The sequence below is a fragment of the Chaetomium strumarium genome, assembly GCF_033439665.1.
Source record: "Chaetomium strumarium strain CBS 333.67 chromosome Unknown B0T15scaffold_6, whole genome shotgun sequence".
NCBI classification, from domain to species: Eukaryota; Fungi; Ascomycota; class Sordariomycetes; order Sordariales; family Chaetomiaceae; genus Chaetomium; species Chaetomium strumarium.
The window spans coordinates 1,534,885-1,552,570 of NW_026944434.1; the positions used below are offsets into that span (position 1 = coordinate 1,534,885).

General features: G+C 56.4%; 6 protein-coding genes across 6 annotated transcripts; 4 read left to right on the forward strand and 2 right to left on the reverse strand.

Moving 5' to 3' along the window:
- The first annotated feature begins 515 nt into the window (after positions 1-515).
- On the forward strand, positions 516-2,174 carry B0T15DRAFT_568919 (uncharacterized protein). Its single transcript, XM_062870786.1, has 5 exons — positions 516-787; positions 868-893; positions 951-1,024; positions 1,123-1,428; positions 1,484-2,174. The coding sequence occupies exons 1-5, from the start codon at positions 745-747 to the stop codon at positions 2,025-2,027; spliced, it is 993 nt and encodes a 330-aa protein (XP_062719050.1). The 5' UTR covers positions 516-744; the 3' UTR covers positions 2,028-2,174.
- Positions 2,175-2,635: 461 nt separating this feature from the next.
- Positions 2,636-6,609, forward strand: B0T15DRAFT_401522 (peroxisomal biogenesis factor 11-domain-containing protein; the record flags this gene model as incomplete). The annotated part of the gene is made up of 5 exons (XM_062865115.1): positions 2,636-3,177; positions 3,246-3,404; positions 3,824-3,897; positions 5,095-5,227; positions 5,298-6,609. The coding sequence occupies 5 exons, from the start codon at positions 2,636-2,638 to the stop codon at positions 6,607-6,609; spliced, it is 2,220 nt and encodes a 739-aa protein (XP_062719051.1).
- A 248-nt stretch (positions 6,610-6,857) lies between these two features.
- On the reverse strand, positions 6,858-9,286 carry B0T15DRAFT_438701 (major facilitator superfamily domain-containing protein). Its single transcript, XM_062865876.1, has 5 exons — positions 8,770-9,286; positions 8,567-8,697; positions 8,320-8,458; positions 7,862-8,248; positions 6,858-7,797 (listed from the first exon to the last, which is right to left on the reverse strand). The coding sequence occupies exons 1-5, from the start codon at positions 8,908-8,910 to the stop codon at positions 7,093-7,095; spliced, it is 1,503 nt and encodes a 500-aa protein (XP_062719052.1). The 5' UTR covers positions 8,911-9,286; the 3' UTR covers positions 6,858-7,092.
- Positions 9,287-10,382: 1,096 nt separating this feature from the next.
- B0T15DRAFT_539694 (cytochrome P450) lies at positions 10,383-12,281 on the reverse strand. Its single transcript, XM_062869749.1, has 3 exons — positions 11,908-12,281; positions 10,714-11,846; positions 10,383-10,640 (listed from the first exon to the last, which is right to left on the reverse strand). The coding sequence occupies exons 1-3, from the start codon at positions 12,255-12,257 to the stop codon at positions 10,498-10,500; spliced, it is 1,626 nt and encodes a 541-aa protein (XP_062719053.1). The 5' UTR covers positions 12,258-12,281; the 3' UTR covers positions 10,383-10,497.
- Positions 12,282-12,394: 113 nt separating this feature from the next.
- On the forward strand, positions 12,395-14,638 carry B0T15DRAFT_568923 (uncharacterized protein; the record flags this gene model as incomplete). The annotated part of the gene is made up of 3 exons (XM_062870787.1): positions 12,395-13,702; positions 13,763-14,530; positions 14,614-14,638. Exons 1-3 carry the CDS (start codon positions 12,615-12,617, stop codon positions 14,636-14,638), a joined length of 1,881 nt encoding a protein of 626 aa, XP_062719054.1. The 5' UTR covers positions 12,395-12,614.
- A 1,141-nt stretch (positions 14,639-15,779) lies between these two features.
- On the forward strand, positions 15,780-17,615 carry B0T15DRAFT_269220 (fructose-1,6-bisphosphatase class 1/Sedoheputulose-1,7-bisphosphatase). The gene is made up of 3 exons (XM_062863441.1): positions 15,780-16,223; positions 16,304-17,085; positions 17,179-17,615. The coding sequence occupies exons 1-3, from the start codon at positions 16,102-16,104 to the stop codon at positions 17,307-17,309; spliced, it is 1,035 nt and encodes a 344-aa protein (XP_062719055.1). The 5' UTR covers positions 15,780-16,101; the 3' UTR covers positions 17,310-17,615.
- The last annotated feature ends 71 nt before the right edge of the window (positions 17,616-17,686 follow it).

Genomic DNA, 17,686 nt, shown 5'->3' on the forward strand with positions numbered 1-17,686 from the left:
TAGACGAATAGACAATCCGCTGTTGTTGAGTCGAATGGACTTGACACGATCCCGCAATGGCGAGTCCTCACTGCGTTGCAGAGCGAAGTCGACCAGTGAGGCTGAAAGTCCATCTAGTCAGGTACCTATGTGTTGACTGAGCCAGCTGCTTCTGAACCGATACCCACAGAGCAACAAGCAGCATACTGTTGAGAGCACCTAGTGAGAGGTGATGCTGAAGTTCAGAGTTGAAGTGTTGATCCGCGCTGCCCCTGTTGAAGAACGGGCAGCTGGTGCTTGTGATTCTTGGCAGCTGACTGCGCCTGACAGTCCGACTCAGCACCAACTTACCAAGCCGGCAAGTGGTATCGTGACAGGGCTGTCTGTAATTACACACCGTTTGGACGTAAATTACAGTAATGCAGACGCAAAAATGCGACACAATACGGTTACAAGCTCGTCTGTTATGGTATTCGGCGGTAACACTCTCGACCCCTTGTCATTGTCCCGGTGGGGAGCAAGTCTTACCTCGGCTCCTATACCAGCCGCAAGCAACACGCCCCCCCTTCACTATGTCGCAGAGTGCCTGTGCCTTGTCTGGTGAGCATATGAGAGCCACCTTGCGGTTTTCCGTTCATTCGCCCGACATCACTCGTTGATACTGAAGCCCAGCTTTCGTTTTGCCGTTCATTCGCCACGTACTTGACTCCTGCGCAGTTGCTTGCCGTTACTCCAGCTGTTCACTCCGTGTTCCCGTCCCCGAAGATGCCCTTCAACACGGAGCTGACCCGCCGTCTCGGCATCACGGGTACGTACTCCGAGTTCCGGGGGTCATCAACTATACGGAACACCAAGCAGGACTGACATTACTTTATTCGCGACTTTAAGTCCCTGTTGTGCAGGGCGGAATGCAGGCAAGTCAAGTCCGACACCCCTTCCGAGTTAAACACTAGACTGACAGTGTAAAACAGCATGTGGGAACTGCTGAGATGGCGAGCGCCGTGTCCAACGCGGGCGGTCTGGGCATCATCACGGCACTTATCTGGTATGTCAGGGTTGCAGTTCCTTGGGAACCATGCTGTCCTGGAATAGCGGCGTTCGCTCCCTCTCTAGCGGACTCCAGTGGCTGACGTTGTTGGCAAGGCCGGAACCGGAGGGCCTCCGCCAGGAGATCCGCAAATGCAGAAAGCTGACGAGCAAGCCATTCGGCGTCAATATAACCTTGCTCCCGGCGCTTGTCCCGCCCGACTATGGCGCCTATGCCCAGGTTGTCATTGATGAGGGCGTCAAGATCGTCGAGACGGCGGGCAACTCGCCTGGGCCGGTCATCTCCAAGCTCAAGAAGGCTGGATGCATCATCCTCCACAAGTGCACCACGATCAGGCACGCTCAGTCCGCTGTGAAGCTTGGTGTTGATTTTTTGAGCATCGACGGGTTTGAGTGTGCTGGGTGAGTCGGCCGTACCCGATGATTACAGTGCAAGACAAACTTATGCATAATGCAGACATGTCGGCGAATCGGACATCACGAACTTTATCCTCCTCAGCAAGGCGCGGCAAACGCTCAAGGTGCCCTTCATTGCCTCGGGCGGCTTCGCCGACGGCCAGGGTCTCGCGGCAGCGCTATGCCTGGGAGCCTGCGGCATCAACATGGGAACGCGATTCCTCTGCACGGTCGAGAGCCCGATTCACCACAACATCAAAGAGCAGATCGTCAAGGCGGAGGAGACCGACACGGCGCTGGTGCTGCGGCGCTGGCGCAACACCACTCGCCTGTACCGCAACAAGGTTACGGAGCAGGCGCTGAAGGTCGAGCAGGAGAGCAAAACAGGGGAATTCTCCGAGATTGCGCCGTATGTTAGCGGTAAGCGCGGACGTGAGGTTTTCATCAACGGCGACCCCGAGTACGGTGTTTGGACCGCCGGGCAGGTCATTGGTCTGATCCATGATATCCCCACGTGCAAAGAGCTGGTGGCAAGGATTGAGAAGGAGGCTGAGGAGACACTAAGGGAGAGGCTCGGCCTATTTACTCCTTCTTCAAAGCTATAGTCTTCCTGACGGGTGAGGATTAAGGGGAAAGTAGCAGGGCCCTTTCTGTCTGCGAGCGAGTACATTAGAACGTTGACTCGGAGGGTCTCAGTTGAGGCCTTCCCCAGATTCCAACGTGGTAGTAGTATAGAACAACCATCTTGACGACATCACGGATCATTCATGTAAGGTAAGGTACCTGGTAGTCAAACTGAGCTCCTAGGTATAGGAAGTACTAGTAGTCTAGCACCTACTAGTAGTAAGGCAGCCATTGCCCAGAAACTGAGGTGAGGCCATCACAGACCTCAGTGAACCCTAACCCGCCAAAGACCTTGACGGCTATGGTGAACCGAGCCCCGCTTTGCTCCCCTGCTCCTAGCCTCCTTCGGTCTCAGTGCAGCGGCTCAATGCCGGACGCAACCTCGGCATGTGAGCAGCGTCGTCGCGCGAAACGTGCCCATCCCTTTGTAGCCTCCACTCCCCTGCGACAGCTCTATGTCGTCCATTTACTCCAACTGCTTTGTTGTAATTCAAGAGCAAGTCAACCCAGAGTCTTATCTCGACATTGTTGTGACTTCCGACGACGATCGAAGCCGCGAGTTGTTTTAGGGGATCTCCAAGACGCCAAAATGGTCGCCGATGCTCTCATTTACCACCCGGCAGTTTCGCACTACCTCAAATACGTCGCCACCACCGTCGGTCGCGACAAGCTCCTCCGCACACTGCAGTACTTTGCGCGCTTCTACGCCTGGTACCTGCTCCGCACCAACCGCCCGCAGACCTCAATCCAGCCATGGGAGGCCATGAAGAAGCAGTTCGGCCTCGTCCGCAAGGTGCTCCGCGCGGGCAAGAACGTCGAACACTTCAAGGCGGCCGCCGTCGCCGCCGACGCCAAGACCATGGACCCGGTCCTACGCTATACCACCGTGGGCAGGCAGCTGGGCTATGCGGGTTATCTATCGATGGACCTGTTGACGCTCCTGGATGCGACGGGCATCAAGAAGAGTCCCAACGCGAAGCGGTTCCAGCAGGAGGCGTACCGCTTCTGGGCCGTCGGCCTTGCCTGCAGCGTGCTCGGCCAGCTGTATACGCAATACCAGCTGCGGCAGCGCGAGGCGAGGGTTGATCGGAAGGAGGGCGAGGGCGTGCTGGAGAGCAAGAGAATCGCGATGTGAGTCTCAGTCCCACCCCTTGGATTAGGCTTGATTCGGTCGGTTGCTAACAGCTTTTCTGCTGTAGAGAGCGGACGGCCAGCCGGCTTCAGCTTACTTCGGACCTCTGCGATCTGACGGTGCCGCTCTCGGCGCTCAACTGGGTCGCCTTCGACGACGGCATTGTCGGCCTAGCGGGCACGCTCAGCAGTTTGATTGGCGTTTACCTGCAGTGGAAGAAGACGGCGTAAGGAAATGTGGTCCGGGAGAAGCGCCGTATGGCCAGTCGTGGGAGCATGGCCAGGCAGGCTGTAATGACGATGCGCGAAAGTTGGTTGCTGTGCCGTTTGGTGTAAGAAGGATTACAATGGGCGGCTGTCTTTTTCCTGTTTTCTTTTCTGTGATACCTGTACTTATATGTTGTTTAGTGTGTATCATCTCGCCCAACGGAGGAGTGATTTGTATGGATAGGAGGGCGGGGAACTGGCAGGCCGTCATCAGAAGGTGATTTCTTGTTGCTCCGCTGGCGGAATATGTAGAAGCCTCCGTTCTTGCAGAAGCGAGGTCTCCAGGTTTTCCAACAGATGGAGTACTACTTCTGTCGTTTCATGTTTGCTCTCCATTAAGCGAGCATCTTAACGTTATCGTATGCGTATGTATGGCAAGGGCGATACAGAAATGCTTTATTACAAGGCCATCGTGGACACCGGCCAATTCAATGAAACCAAACTACGTGGTTTGTAGGTAGGAGAAGCCAACTGCCACCCAGCCTTGTCGATTTGGCTTCTGCCATGTGCCCCCTCCATCCGGACCTCGGGACAGCGGGTTCCACTTCTGGATCTCCGACGCGGTTCGTGCTAAGCCCGGCCCGAAGTCCTGAGGCTGACCAATGGCATTGCTCCTCATCAGCTTTCTCGCCCCTGTCAAACCAGCCCTGCCAATGCAAGGGCACTTTGTTCCAGATGTGACGTTCTCGATTTACGGATGATCCGGTTCCTTCCCGCTTCCTGCCGCTTGCCCCGGTCGCTGACGCACGACACTACCACAGTACTCCGTACGTACATATGTACTACTTTGACCCGAATGTGCCTCCCTACACTATCAAAGTGTTGAAACTCAACACCTTGAAGAGAGACCGGAATGGTCCTACCCTAACCAGACAAGGATGGCACAGCTTCAGCCAAAAACACTTGACGCTCACACAGGAGCCTGCCCTGCGTCAAGAACCTGCGAATCGCTTCTGAGACTGAATGTGGCTCACAGCGATGGGGGCCGCCCCCTTCAGCTGCAATCCGGAATTCTTGCCCGATATGTCAGACGGCAGCCCAGACGGGACAGGATACAGGGCACTGGGCAGTGTTAGATGTGATGACGGCACACAAAACTACCTTGCATTAGCGCATTGGGGAGAGTTCTTTCCTGCTTGTGGTGCTTGGGTGTTTGCGTCGCTTCGATCAAGCCTGTTTCATTTGCGATTTCCACTTCGCTGCTCTGACATTATCCTCAGGGCCATTGGTTATTCAGTGCCAGACCCGTTTGCACTTGCTGCACTCGAAATATAAGCGAAAGCATTGTTTCGTCGAGTCGTCCCTGCCCGCTTCTGGCACGCGGATGTCCCGCTCTTTCTATGCAAGCCATCAGCCACCAGCCACCAGCCTCTACTTTCTACCCCCTAGCCCTCTGCTCTCTTTCAGCGTCAATTGAAGACCACGAGGCCTTGACAGTCAAGGTCGAAGCGTCACCGGATCCTCTGGCCGGCTACAGACCGCTTGTGACGTGCCCCAGTGTCCCTTCCACCTCACAGTGCAGCCCAGCTGTCCGGCAGCAGAGCGCTCAACGACTACCTATCCAGGAGAATACCCGTACACGGCTCGTCAAGGCGTCAATTAGCCGGCGCTGTCCCTTCCCAAAGCAGCTACTCCCTCTACAGCACGCAGATATGGCCTCCCCAGCGGAGTTCGAGGATCTAGGTCTTGCGGTGCTTGGGGTGGCAGCCGAGTACCCTCCGCACTCGCTCAAGCCCAGCTCGCTCGAGGTGCTGAGCAAGCGTTTCTACCCAGACTCGCCCGCGTGAGACAACGGCCCGAACCTTCTTCCCCTTTGGGCCTTTATGAACATCGCACTGATCCGCCTTATGCAGCATGCAGAAGGTTCTCTCCATCAACCGGTACACGGGCATCGATCAGCGTTCCTCCATAGGCACACCAGACCACCCCCTCGTAAACGATGCCAATCCCCCTTCTATCACCGATCTCCACAACGCATTCATGGAGTACGGCGTCCCACTGGCGGTCAATGCTGCACGGAAAGCCCTCACTGAAGCTCATGTGGACGCGGGGCAGGTCACGCACATGGTGTCGACCACGTGCACGAACTCGGCGAACCCAGGATACGACCACTTCGTGGCGAAAGAGCTTGGGCTCAGCCCCAATCTCGAGAAGGTCCTCCTCCACGGCGTGGGATGCAGCGGTGGGCTCGCCGCCCTGCGGACAGCCGCCGATCTGTGCCTGGGCCACACCATGCGGCGGAAGCCGGCGCGGATCCTGGTTGTCGCGCTCGAGATCAGCACCACACTCGTCCGGAGCGAGCTCGAGAGCATCAACGCCCTCCAAGAAACCCGCATCGGGGTCGCCCTCTTCAGCGACTGCGCCGGCGCCCTCGTCTTGTCCAACAACATCCACCCCCCTTCCCATGACCCAGAGGTTCCGCCGCCGCCACCGCCGATCTACACTCTGCTAGGCTGGCACCATCACACCATCCCCGAGACCGAGTCCGACCTGGGCTTCGACGTGGACCCGCTCGGCTGGAAAGTCGTGCTCTCCCCGCGCGTGCCCGCGTTGACCCAGTCCGTCCTCTCGTCCACATTCACCTCCCTCATGTCCACCGTGGGCCCGCTCTACCAGGCGCCGCCCGCCGATTTCGACTGGGCCATGCACCCCGGCGGCGCCACCATCCTCTCGGGCGCCGAAAGGGTGCTGGGCATCACGCCCGAGCACATGCGCGCCAGCTACGACACGTACATCAACCACGGCAACAGCAGCTCGGCCACCATCCTGAGCGTGCTGGACCGCTTGCGCATGAAGGACATGGATGCGCTGGCGCCGGGCGGCAAGGCGAAGGAGTATGTGGTGGGGTGTGCGTTCGGGCCCGGGATCTCGGTGGAGATGTGCCTGCTGCGGAGAAACCTGGGCGGCGGCGGCGGGCTGAAGTCGCCGCGGCCCGGTATGGAGACGCCGCCTGAGACGGAGAGTGAAGGGGGTGGGGCCAGCGAGGACGGCGATGGGGATGTGGGAAGCGAGGGTGGTGAGATGCTGGGATTGTCTGAGGAAGAGGCAGGCGTGGAGCAAAGGTGGCAAGAGGATGGGGATGAGGCACGATCAGTAAGGGGGCGCGTGCGGGCAGACGAAGAAACATTTATAAGCCAGGCGTTGGAGGGCGTTGAGCTGGACTGAGATCAGGCATGATGCATTGTGTTGTTAGCTTATAGAATTGGCGATTTGCGACTGGCCAGCAGTTTTAATGCCGGGTTTATGACTAAGATAGGGTAATGAATGGCCTCGGGAGTCGGGACTGATTAATGTTGGACTGGCAGCTGCTAGTATAAGGTAGATGACAATGGAGTCAGCGACTTGAATTATGGCATGTAGTACATGTGCATTTGATAAAAAGGGCCAAATGAGCTAACTAGCATCACATGCTTCAAGTCGTTCGGTTGTTGTCCACCGGATGGCGAGACTGAAACCGGACAAACGTTGTGTGGCTGAACCGGCCGCAATCTCTGTATCACACACACAGAGTCCATACAGCGAGTTGTATCACCAAGCGTAGGAAGGAAGATGGGTATATTCATCGAGAACTGGAAACAATGCCTACCATATAAAAACACAACACCCCTTGCCCAGCCGGCTATGCAGGTACAATACAAAACATATACATCATTCGACCGGTTTATTCGGGACCGCAGACCCTTCCCCACACTCCACCGAGTCCATGATCTCTCCCTTCCTCAACCCGAGCTGCCGCGTATCGTACCCGTTCTTCTCCAGGTACTCGCGGAACTTGGCATCTTCGAGCGCGATTGTGTCCTGTCCAATCTGCGGCAGGCCGACCAGCACCAGCACCGCGCTCAGCACGCACAGGCTGCTCGACACCCAGAAGGGGTACTGGGCCGACAGCGTCTCGGAGCCGCCGCCGGCCGCGACGATGTAGGGGAACACCCACGTGCCGATGAAAGCCCCGATCTTGCCCATGGCCGCCGCGATGCCGTAGTACTGGCCGCGCACCCCCGTGGCGCACGTCTTGGCCGCGATGAGGCCGATGTTATTGCCCGGGCCGAGCTCGCCGAGCGACAGGAAGATGCCGTACACCACCGCGAAGGCGCCCACCATGCTCGGCTGCGCGAGCCGGTTGTAGAGGCCGGCCATGATGAAGCCGACCACCGCCTGCAGCGTGACTCCGCCCGCGAGCGCGTACCGCGGGCCGAGGAAGTCCGAGACGGGCGCGCCGAGCATCGTACCGGGGATGTAGAACAGGTTGATGACCGTGTTCCACCCAAACACCGTGGTGAGCGGGGCCGTCGCCTGGTCGAAGATGTTGGCCAGGATCGTCGACGAGTAGATGCCGAAGGAATAGGCCGAGAACTGAGCAGAGTTAGCTAACGTAGCTTCTAACGGTGAGACAGACTTGCACAGGGGCAAAACCTACGTCGTAAATGAACCAGATGAGGCTGACAATGAAGAGCCGGAAGCCGTAGAAGCGCAGGACAAGACCGTAGGGAGTCTTGGCGTGCTTCATCGAGTGCTTCTGGAAGTCCTCTGGCTCCTTCCCGACGAAGAAACGCAGGACCAGTAACACCGCGGGGAAAACAGCGCCGATGCCGAGACTGGTGCGCCAGATCGTGCTGAGGTGCTGGTTCTGACAGGCGGCTGCAACCACGTACGGCACAAAAGCACCAAAGACGAACCCCCAGTCGATCATGGTGTTTGTGAAGATGATGAACCAGGCATTCCTGGTCCCCGACTTCATCTGGCTGGTCGACTCAGCCGCACCCACGCTGCCAGCGGGATACTCGCCTCCTATGCCGATACCAACCTATACGAATGTCAGATTTACTCCTGATATTATTGTGCATTAGAGAGAGGCTGGGTTGCGGGTAGACTTACGAAGAAACGCCAGGCTGTCATCATGTTGAACATGCCTACGGCGTCCCCGTGGTAGTAGGATCCTGCTGATAGCGCCGTGAAGATCAGCAGGATCACGGTCGACAGGATGAGGGAGTTCATCCTCGACCACTTATCGGACCTGTACTACCGTTAGCGAACCTAGAAAGAAAGAAACAGGCGGAGAACGAAGAAAGGGAAAGAGAAATAAAGATAAGAAAATTGGGATGGATGCTGGGGCCGAACATACAGATAGCCGAAGACCAGCTGTCCTACGACGGTGCCCACGAACGCGATGTCACCAAGGTAGTGCTTCGCATTCGACGTCTTCCAAACGTCACCATACTCCAGGGCGAGAATGGTGACGACTGATCCGATGACCTGCCGTGGGTTAGTAAGGGTTTACTCGTAGCGCGACATGGACGGGGCAGGGTGGGGGGCAACGGAACTCACGTTGTTGATGTAGCCATCGGAAAAGAGGCCCGCGCCGCACGCCATGACGGCGACGAGGGAGCGCCAGAAGGACTTCTCTGGCAACGGAGACGACGGCGAGGCCAGGGTCGCCGTGGGGTCCTGGTTCCCGAGACCGTACATCGTGGAGGTGTACGGAGTAGAGCGTTCTTAAAATATAAAATAACTTATGTCGAACTTATTAAAAGTTTGCGCAGGATCCAAGATGGTTGCAGGAAGAGAAGAAGGTCAGAGGGGGAAGGGAGGTGGGACAGCTACTTATCTGTCCCTTGACTGTAGGACAATCAGCCGGTGGCGGATTCACCTACCGCTCCCTATGTTTGTTTATTTGTTTACTTGGGCAGGACCTTGCTCTATTTTTTTACATCTGAAGTCGATTTCCCGTCCGAAGTCGAGGTGAAGTTTATCACATCAGGAAGTTAGACGTAGAAGCCGAGCAAATTTATTGCACCGCCAAAGAGAAAACCATAATCAGATGGCTGGTTTACCGCTTTACCTTCTATTTCGGGCAAGTGTCTCTCAAAGCTTCTTACGCCTTCTACATACGGTCCGATACCTTGCATCCCATTGGGTGTCGCTCACCACGAGCTCCCCCGCGCTCGCATCGTTGGTGGGAGGCAAATGGGGGCCCCGGATCAACCCCCTTGTCAAACAAGCTTCGCTTAGCGGCTTGGCGCCATGGGAATGGATTCAGTTTGTAAATGGACTGTGTAAACTCACACCCAACCCCTCCAAGGAGGTCTCACTATTGTCTGCCGGTTCCCAAGTAGAACGGCATTACTTAGGATCCTGAAATAGATCTCAGTGAGGGAATGGCATGCTGGATAATGAGGATTCAACATACTGAATGGTGGTCTACGCGTCAGCCATGCATGGCCCCCACGGTATATTACAGCGACGTGAGAGGGCCCCACGCACCAGGGGGCAGTGGCGTAAAGAAGAGAACGCAATGTCCGAATAGGTAAAGTAGAGAAGAAGCAGTGGCACGTGTGCTGCCAAGACGATGGATCTCTTGGCAAGGAAGCATATCAGAGGGTGAGATAGCCACGTGATAGCCTTATGTTGTAGGACTACGCGTGCTGCCGGTCCCGCGGGACTATATTATGTATGATTTCTCCCCTATATAACCACGACTCTAACATTCTGATAGACAAGCTCGAGGTTGGCTCCATTGCCCTCTTCTCTCTCCTCTTCTTTTCCTCCTTTCCTCTATTTTGCCTCTGTTCCCTTCTAATATAATATTAATATTTTATTCTTACCTTCCTTTTACTCTCCTTCTTCTTCCTGTATTCATTCTTTATTTGAATCCCCCCGTCTTATATAAGCCTTGGGGTAAGAAGCTTGGCATACTGCTTTTTTTGACAATGGTGCAACTCTCTTAATTAATTGAGACTCGGGGGGGCCACTGTTGGGGATGTATGATGCTGAGGTTGGGGATATATATGGGCCATGGTCGCCCGGGACCAGCTATCATAGCCCTGAAAGGCCGTCTCATCAGAATATACTGTGGTCAAGACGTTTTCTCTCAGATAGAGAACAACGCCCTGAATTGAATACGCTCTGCCTGAGGTGTCTCCTCAATTTCAGATCCCATCCAGCTCTCGAGAGATGAATTTCGCACGACCCCGACCCCGAGATCAGAAGATGCCGCTCTGCAGCAGTGCACGTCCGTCCTTGAGTTGCCTGCTGCTCGTGACTTCAAATACACGCCTAGTCCACCTTCTCAAATCGAAGGAAAAGCCGCTCGTTCTGCGGTCGTCCAGTGTACCCATCGGACTGGCTCTCCATGCCCTCGTCGTCAACAATGTGGCTTGTGTAGTTCGAGTAGATCGCAGCAATAACAAGTTTCATCTCTTGACGAATCGGACACCGCACGTTAACACTACTCAAAAACAACTTGCCAAGTATCTCTGTGGCCCAACTCACCATGCATAGCAAAATTGGACCCAACGCACATCCTGCCGCCGGAACTGAACGCCCAGAACTGTCTGTTCCTCCGCTTCCTGTCCTCGTCGTCGGCACAAGAAGGGAGCCACCGGGCGTGGTCCCACTTCTCGGGCTCCGGAAAGACGGTTCCGTCGCGGTGCAGCGTGTACGCGAGAGCTGCTATCCTGACGCCTCCGGGCAGTTGGTGAGGGCCGATCCGGCAGCCTGAGTCTGGTGTCTGCCGTGGCTGGGCGCCGGGTATCGGCGCGTGAAGGCGCAGCGTTTCCATCAGGACGGCGTGAAGCAGCGGAAGGCCGTCCAGTTGCCTGGGGTCTGGGATTGCGGATGTGCCATCCTGAGTCAGTCGCATGGTGGGTGAGAGGGTCAGAAGTTCGGCTCGCAGTTGCTCCTGCAGTTCCAGTGACTGGGACAGGCGCCAGCTCAGGTACGTCAGCGTCAAGCCGGCTGTTTCCTGGCCAGCCAGCACGTGGTCGAACAACTCAGAGGCAACGGATAGCTTGAAGTTGGTCAGTGCGGTAGGGTACAGTATCGACTGCGGGCCATGCTTTGCTTCCTCGTTTCGTAGCCCGCCCACCAGCACGTTCCACACAATGGGCTCATCCGCAGACCCCCTCCGGGGCTGGAATCCGGCGTCCAGGCGCTGCTCAATCTTGTTACAGAGTCTGCGGCACCACTCACCCAGCTCTCTGTTCGCGGCATCCGCCCACTTGGGACACAGCGGAATGCCGAGTCGCCGGCAGAGCCTGGTGAGCCGGGGCAGCTCCTGATCGTAGTACCCGTAATCATTGCGAGCCTTGTACAGCTCGAGGAAGTGCTCCCGGTAGGCCTTGGCGGCCAGGAAGTCGGTGTCGTTCCCGAGACCGAAGATGTAGGCGGCTATGAAGTCCATGGTTGCTGCCATGAAGGTGGAGTAAATGTCGATCCCATGAGGAGCTGCCGTGTCCAAAACTGACTCCTCAAGAATCGGCAGGAGTCTGCCATAGATAATGGCCCTGGCCTGGGCTAAGGCCGCTGGGCTTGACTGGATGTAAGACTTGGAGTACACGTGCGATATCAACCGCTTTCGTGCTGCGTGTTCGGCGGCGGAACGGGCCGAAAACATGCACGGGACGCTTGGGACACGGCGCGTGAGTGATTGTCCCTTGCGCATTCCTTGTCAAGCATGTGTCATACCCATAGTTGTCAAAGACCGAGTACCAGACAGGTTTCTCAAAACCGCCCTGGTAGACAGACCGGACACTGTCGAGGTCATTGATGCTTAGCTCGTTAGGGCCGACCCGGATTACGGGGCCAAGCCGACGATGAGCGCCGTGAAGCGTCCTATTCTCTCGATGCACGAATCGAACACGGAGAATCCAAAGGCGAGAGAACGGAGCGGACCAGTGCGCATTGGGGACCAAGGCAAGAGGGGAGAAGCAAGCAGGATAGATCACGTATCGATAAATGAGGAACACGAATACCACGACCCCGGCAGTGCCTGTCCAGGTATCGCCAGTCTCCATGCCTTTTGCTTCCAGCTTCATGGAAATGGAAATCGGGGTTCTGCTACTGAACAGTGAACAATCGGAGTGGGAGGAGGGCTAATGTTAATGCCAATATTTCCCTTTACGGCTAGTGCATTCTTTGCAATTTCTCGCCATTCAAATCGAACAAGGGGTATCCGCTGCCTTCACATTCAGGGTGGCGTACCTTACCTATTCCCTGCACAGTGTAGGTATTCCGTACACTATGTAAATCCGGCCTCTGATATCATAGTATCTTCTCTGCTGCTCTCTAGTCCCAGGGGACGGACAAGGTGGAAAGAATTTGAAGCATACCAGTGCCGGATCTGTTTCTCACCCACTCTGAAACAAAGACACAACTCTGCAACAACGACCGCAATGACAGTGAAATTGAAATTGACCGACCTGCCCGATGACGTCCTCTTCCTTGTCCTCGCCGAGTTGGAGAGTGCACGGGACGTAAGAGCCCTCTCACTGTGCTGTCGGTCACTCCAGCAGCTGGCGAGCAGCGACGGATGGCGCATCTTCATCAGGAGCAAGTTCCCGTCGCTGTCTGCGCCGCCGCTGTCGGCAAAGTGCCAGACATGGCGGGAAGTGGCCGAGTCAATGACGTGGCAAAGTCGCTGCTGGGACAAGCGGTCTCTCCAATTCCAGGCCGTGATCCCCCGTGAAGAGCCTCGCAGGAACAAGAGGCCCTCGTACATGTCGGTTGTGGATGCCCACTTTGACCCGGCCACGCAAGAGGAGCTCGTCGTGTGGAGTGCCGGCGAGGATATCGTCGCACGGTTCCGGGAGCGCCGAGGACGCGGTGAAATGTCCAGGACCTCCTGGCACCAACTCCGCGGACAGGAGCTCGGTTTTGCTTCCGGCTACGACGACATCAAGGCCATCAAGATTGTCCAGCGGGGCGGCGGACAAGCCATCATCACCAGCCGCCACAATGGCCAGGTATCTCTTCTGTCGGCTGAGCGAGATCGCTTCGGCGAGTGCATCGCCAAGTTCATTCCTGGCTTGGACTTGAGCAGCGAACCGCGCAAGCCTCTGGAACAGGAGACGACGAACTCTCTGGATGTCATGGACATCGGACGCAAGAGGCTACTCGCTGCCGCCGGGAGATCCTGCCTCCGAATCTACGAGCTTCCGGACGGCGATGCCACCGAGACGAAGCCTTTGACCACCCACGATGTAGGAGATTCGGTGAGGCTGGGCGGCGCCAGGTGGATGGAACAAAGAGAGTGCATAGCCCTGGCTCTCAGCGGCACTCGAGATCCCCTCCGCTATCTCGCTCTCACGCCCTCTGGGTGGACTCTCCATGCAGCGGCGAAGAGTGAAAGAGTCGCGCAGGAGTTCGGTGTCAAATACGACCGGACGATCAGTCCAAACTCCCTGGAACCGGTCCGGCGCCACGCAGGAACAAAGGGAGCAGCAAGCCTGCTTCTCAGCTCCTGGAAAGACGGCACGATAAGGTAGGTAAGTTTGACGCGCTAGAAGTCGGATTACTGAGCTAACAGTGCGACATGAAATAGGCTGCAGGACCTACGCACGCCCTCCCCATTCGACGCCGTCTACCAAGACAACGTGAACCCCTGGCGGAACGCGGAAAGCCTGATGTCCTACGGCGCCGAGCGCTTCGTAGCGGGGGCCGCAAGCGGGCTGGCGATCCAGGTCTTCGACTTTCGGTGGACGAAGGGCTACTACCACACCTCCGGGCTGCCTTGCCTTGGGACTGGCCCCTTCCCGCCGCCGCCCCAACCATTTCTGGCGCATCCCATCGCCAGATCCAACGGCAGGGCCCGATGCGAGCACCATGCCGGGGGGCTTCCCTGCCATTTCCACTCCCTTTCGACGGCGCTCTATTACCGGCCCAATGCCAAGTACTTCCTCCGCGACCCGCGACGATATCCCCCCGATGGCGGCGGCGTCTGGTCGCTCGCACGGGGCTCCGACATCTCGGCCAACTTCTACATGGGCATCAAGGGCGGCGTAGTCGAGGCGACGCTGAGGGAAACGCCCGACAGCTACCCATCGCACGGCCCGGCCGGCGGGGTCGACCCAAACTTCGGTTTCGACGACTGGACAGTAAAACCGCCTGGCGAAAGCGCCTTCACGTCCAAGCCGCTGAAACCCCGTATGCTGGAGACCGGCGACGGGTACTCGTACAAATGCAACGATCGGTCGATCCTGCTCCCTAGCTTGCGTTATTACCAGGGTCCTCAAGAGCACCTCAGGAATTCCCTGACGGGACATCACCGGATGGAGATTGGCTACCACATACTGGATGATTTTGTGCAGAGGTACCAACGGGGCTCGAGGGGGTTTCTTTGGGTATCGTATAGAGAGAGAGAGAGAGAGATTTAATGGTTACTGCATTTCAGAGGCAAACGACGGTGCTTGGGGGTTAGAGGGGAATATACACATAGGGTTCACGACTGGTATCAAGATAGAGTTTGTTCTTATATATGCCCGGCACTGAAGCCTTGAGCCGCCTAGGATCGGTGAAGTAAAGTACCTTAGGTAGGAATGCCCATTCCATTATCACACAGAGGCTATCAGTCCTTATTTTCTTGTACAATACTTGTACAATACAAGCCGAGTTGCCTTCTTCAAATTCTCTTTACGGGACACACATTGGGCCCCCAACCATTTCTCTAGTGCAGCGGAAAGTTGCCCGAGTTGCTGAGACGGGAGCCAGGGGGTTAGGGTCGACCCTTCAGTAAGGCTTAAGCACTACCGAGGCAAGGGGCCCGAAGAATCCTGCGAGTCACGAGGACAGTCCATCTGACTACATAGAACCCCTGATGATCAAGCCATGAGAAGTTCAAGACCTCCTGTGGCATAGCTGATTTGTGCATTTGTGCTGTGTCTCGGAACCGCCCATGCTTCTTTCTAGCTGCTTTCCCCGAATTATATGCCAAGAAATGCCGGTGTCTGGAATCTGGATGCGGCCATGTTCGGGACAATGAGTATCCCGGGCGCTGCATGCCGTCCCGGGAAATCCTCTTTTCGGGATTCGTCCGGGTGGGGTTGCTATAGGTAAAGTATGTCCCTGACCTAGGAAGGTATTGTACCTACGGGTTCCTCTCGACCGGAATTGCTGTCTGCTACTACTGCAGGATGCACCGTTGAAAGGATGATGCATCAGGACAGAGTGAAAGAGATATATTTGTCTGTTTCTGGCCGTTACGGCAAATGACAGCCCCCCTTGGTTCCTGATCGGCATCTGATATCTTGTCTAGTGTAATATTGTACAGTACCGGATAACTACCGGTCCACAACGGGCGACTGGAGATTTGCGGCCTCTGATGTCAGCCGCTCCGCCCAGCCCCGCCAAACCCTTTCATAGCCGTGCTTCTGCCGACAGCGGCCGATGAGGGGCATCCATCCATCCCGCGGGGAGAAGTAACCCGAACTTAGCTCATGGACCAGGCACTCGCGCGCGGGAAGGGGAATGGGCCGTATGGACGGAAGATCCCCAGCTGGAACGTGGAGCTCGGGAACGGATGAGCTGCGTCAATTGCGTATATACAGAAACCTACAAGATACGGTCCGTGGGGTTCGGGTGCACTAATAAGACCTAGCCGAGCTCTCCCAAGCAAAGAGATATGTCCTTGTGATCTCACTGTCTTGACCTTCTTCCCCCTTGTCCACGATCCAGTACTTCCGTTTGTCTCCAAACTGACGACCTACATTCGGCTTCTTGACTATTTCTTATCCCTCCGTTCTACATACAACTATCGTAGTTCTACGTTTAAGATCGCTCCAACGCTCCTGCTGCTCTTGGATATTACGAGGGTAGAACGCGGAGCTCTCATCGCCCCGACAGTTTACAACTAGAAGAAGGGAAGCTGGGATACACGACGCCACGATGGTAGCAGTAGACGGAAGCGGCCAGCCGGAGACGGAGACGGTCAACACCAGCATCATCACCCTCACACGCTTCCTCACCGAGGAGCAAGCAAAACACAAGGAGGCCACTGGAGACTTCACGTATGTCTTGACACACATTTGACAACCCTTCCTTCGTACGGTCTCCCGTATTTCTAACAAGAAGCTGCTATTTATTCAAGCCTCCTCTGCCATGCGCTCCAATTCTCATTCAAGTCGATCGCCTACTACATCCGGCGAGCGACACTGGTCAACCTAACGGGGCTGGCCGGGTCGTCCAACACCACGGGCGACGAGCAGAAGAAGCTGGACGTCATCTCCAACGACCTGTTCATCGAGGCGATGCGGTCGAGCGGGCGGTGCGCGCTGGTAGTGTCGGAAGAGGAGGAGGACGTCATCTACTTCAAGGACAGCAAGAGTGCGCGGTACGCGGTGGCGTGCGATCCGATCGACGGCAGCTCCAACCTGGACGCGGGCGTGTCGGTCGGTACCATCTTCGGCATCCACAAGCTGGCCGAGGGGTCGACGGGCACCAAGGAGGACATCCTCAAGCCCGGCACGGAGCTGGTGGCCGCCGGCTTCACCATGTACGGCGCGTCGGCGCAGCTCGTCATCACCATGAAGGACGGCAGCGTCAACGGCTTCACGCTCGACAACGGCGTGGGCGAGTTCATCCTGACGCACCCCAACATGCGCATCCCCAAGAAGCGGGCCATCTACTCGGTCAACGAGGGCAACTCGCTCTACTGGGAGGACAACGTGAAGCACTACTTCAACTCGCTCAAGGAGGCGCCCGAGGGCGGCAAGCCCTACAGCGCGCGCTACATCGGCAGCATGGTGGCCGACGCCTACCGCACCCTGTTATACGGCGGTATCTTTGCCTATCCGGCCGACAAGAAGAGCCCCAAGGGCAAGCTGCGGATCCTGTACGAGTGCGCGCCGATGGCCATGGTGTTTGAGAATGGTAAGCTTGATTTATTTGTTTGGATGCATCATGCCTTGCGTGAGTACCCTGGCGATAGATAGAGAGAGCTAACCGCGCCCTTGTTTGCACCAGCCGGTGGCCAAGCCGTCGACAGCAAGATGAGGAGGATGCTCGAGGTCGTGCCCGAGCACATCCATGACAAGTCGGGCATCTTCATGGGCAGCTACGACGAGGTTGAGAAGGTCAAGTCGTTCCACAAATGAGCCGGTCATATATGTGTAGGGGTCTGGATTGTGTGCCTCATGAGTAAGGGATGTTGGATACAGCTTTGCCTTGGATAACTCGGCAATGAGAGGGGGCTGTGGACGCTGCAAACCGGAGCATCGTATTTAAATGCGATTTATTGACTGGGACACAAGGCAAGCAGAGAATTGCATGTGAAAATTCGAGTTTTGAAGCTGAAAACGTTACCTGTAATGATCACCTGAGGTGGTACATATTTCATCCAGCAAAGATGTTCTATCGGGGAGCCGGACAAAGTTGGGGAAGCTGCAGGGCGCAGAGGCATGTGAAACCGCTGAGAAATGCACCCCGGCCTACGCTAAGCCGCAATTGGCAATGCCTCGGCCTTCGTTGACAT

What these genes read in the sequence shown, in the direction of transcription:
- B0T15DRAFT_438701 (XM_062865876.1), bottom strand. Translation starts at nt 8,910, where the DNA reads ATGTACGGTCTCGGGAACCAGGACCCCACGGCGACCCTGGCCTCGCCG. An exon ending in TGACAGCCTGGCGTTTCTTC is followed by an intron (nt 8,249 to 8,319) that starts GTAAGTCTACCC and finishes ACATTCGTATAG; the next exon opens with GTTGGTATCGGCATAGGAGG. An exon ending in TCATCTGGTTCATTTACGAC is followed by an intron (nt 7,798 to 7,861) that starts GTAGGTTTTGCC and finishes AACTCTGCTCAG; the next exon opens with TTCTCGGCCTATTCCTTCGG.
- B0T15DRAFT_269220 (XM_062863441.1), top strand. Translation starts at nt 16,102, where the DNA reads ATGGTAGCAGTAGACGGAAGCGGCCAGCCGGAGACGGAGACGGTCAAC. An exon ending in GAGGCCACTGGAGACTTCAC is followed by an intron (nt 16,224 to 16,303) that starts GTATGTCTTGAC and finishes TATTTATTCAAG; the next exon opens with CCTCCTCTGCCATGCGCTCC. An exon ending in GGCCATGGTGTTTGAGAATG is followed by an intron (nt 17,086 to 17,178) that starts GTAAGCTTGATT and finishes TGTTTGCACCAG; the next exon opens with CCGGTGGCCAAGCCGTCGAC.
- B0T15DRAFT_539694 (XM_062869749.1), bottom strand. Translation starts at nt 12,257, where the DNA reads ATGAAGCTGGAAGCAAAAGGCATGGAGACTGGCGATACCTGGACAGGC. An exon ending in TCGGTCTTTGACAACTATGG is followed by an intron (nt 11,847 to 11,907) that starts GTATGACACATG and finishes CCGTGTCCCAAG; the next exon opens with CGTCCCGTGCATGTTTTCGG. An exon ending in GTCCAATTTTGCTATGCATG is followed by an intron (nt 10,641 to 10,713) that starts GTGAGTTGGGCC and finishes CGATTCGTCAAG; the next exon opens with AGATGAAACTTGTTATTGCT.
- B0T15DRAFT_568919 (XM_062870786.1), top strand. Translation starts at nt 745, where the DNA reads ATGCCCTTCAACACGGAGCTGACCCGCCGTCTCGGCATCACGG. An exon ending in CCGCCGTCTCGGCATCACGG is followed by an intron (nt 788 to 867) that starts GTACGTACTCCG and finishes CGCGACTTTAAG; the next exon opens with TCCCTGTTGTGCAGGGCGGA. An exon ending in TTGTGCAGGGCGGAATGCAG is followed by an intron (nt 894 to 950) that starts GCAAGTCAAGTC and finishes AGTGTAAAACAG; the next exon opens with CATGTGGGAACTGCTGAGAT.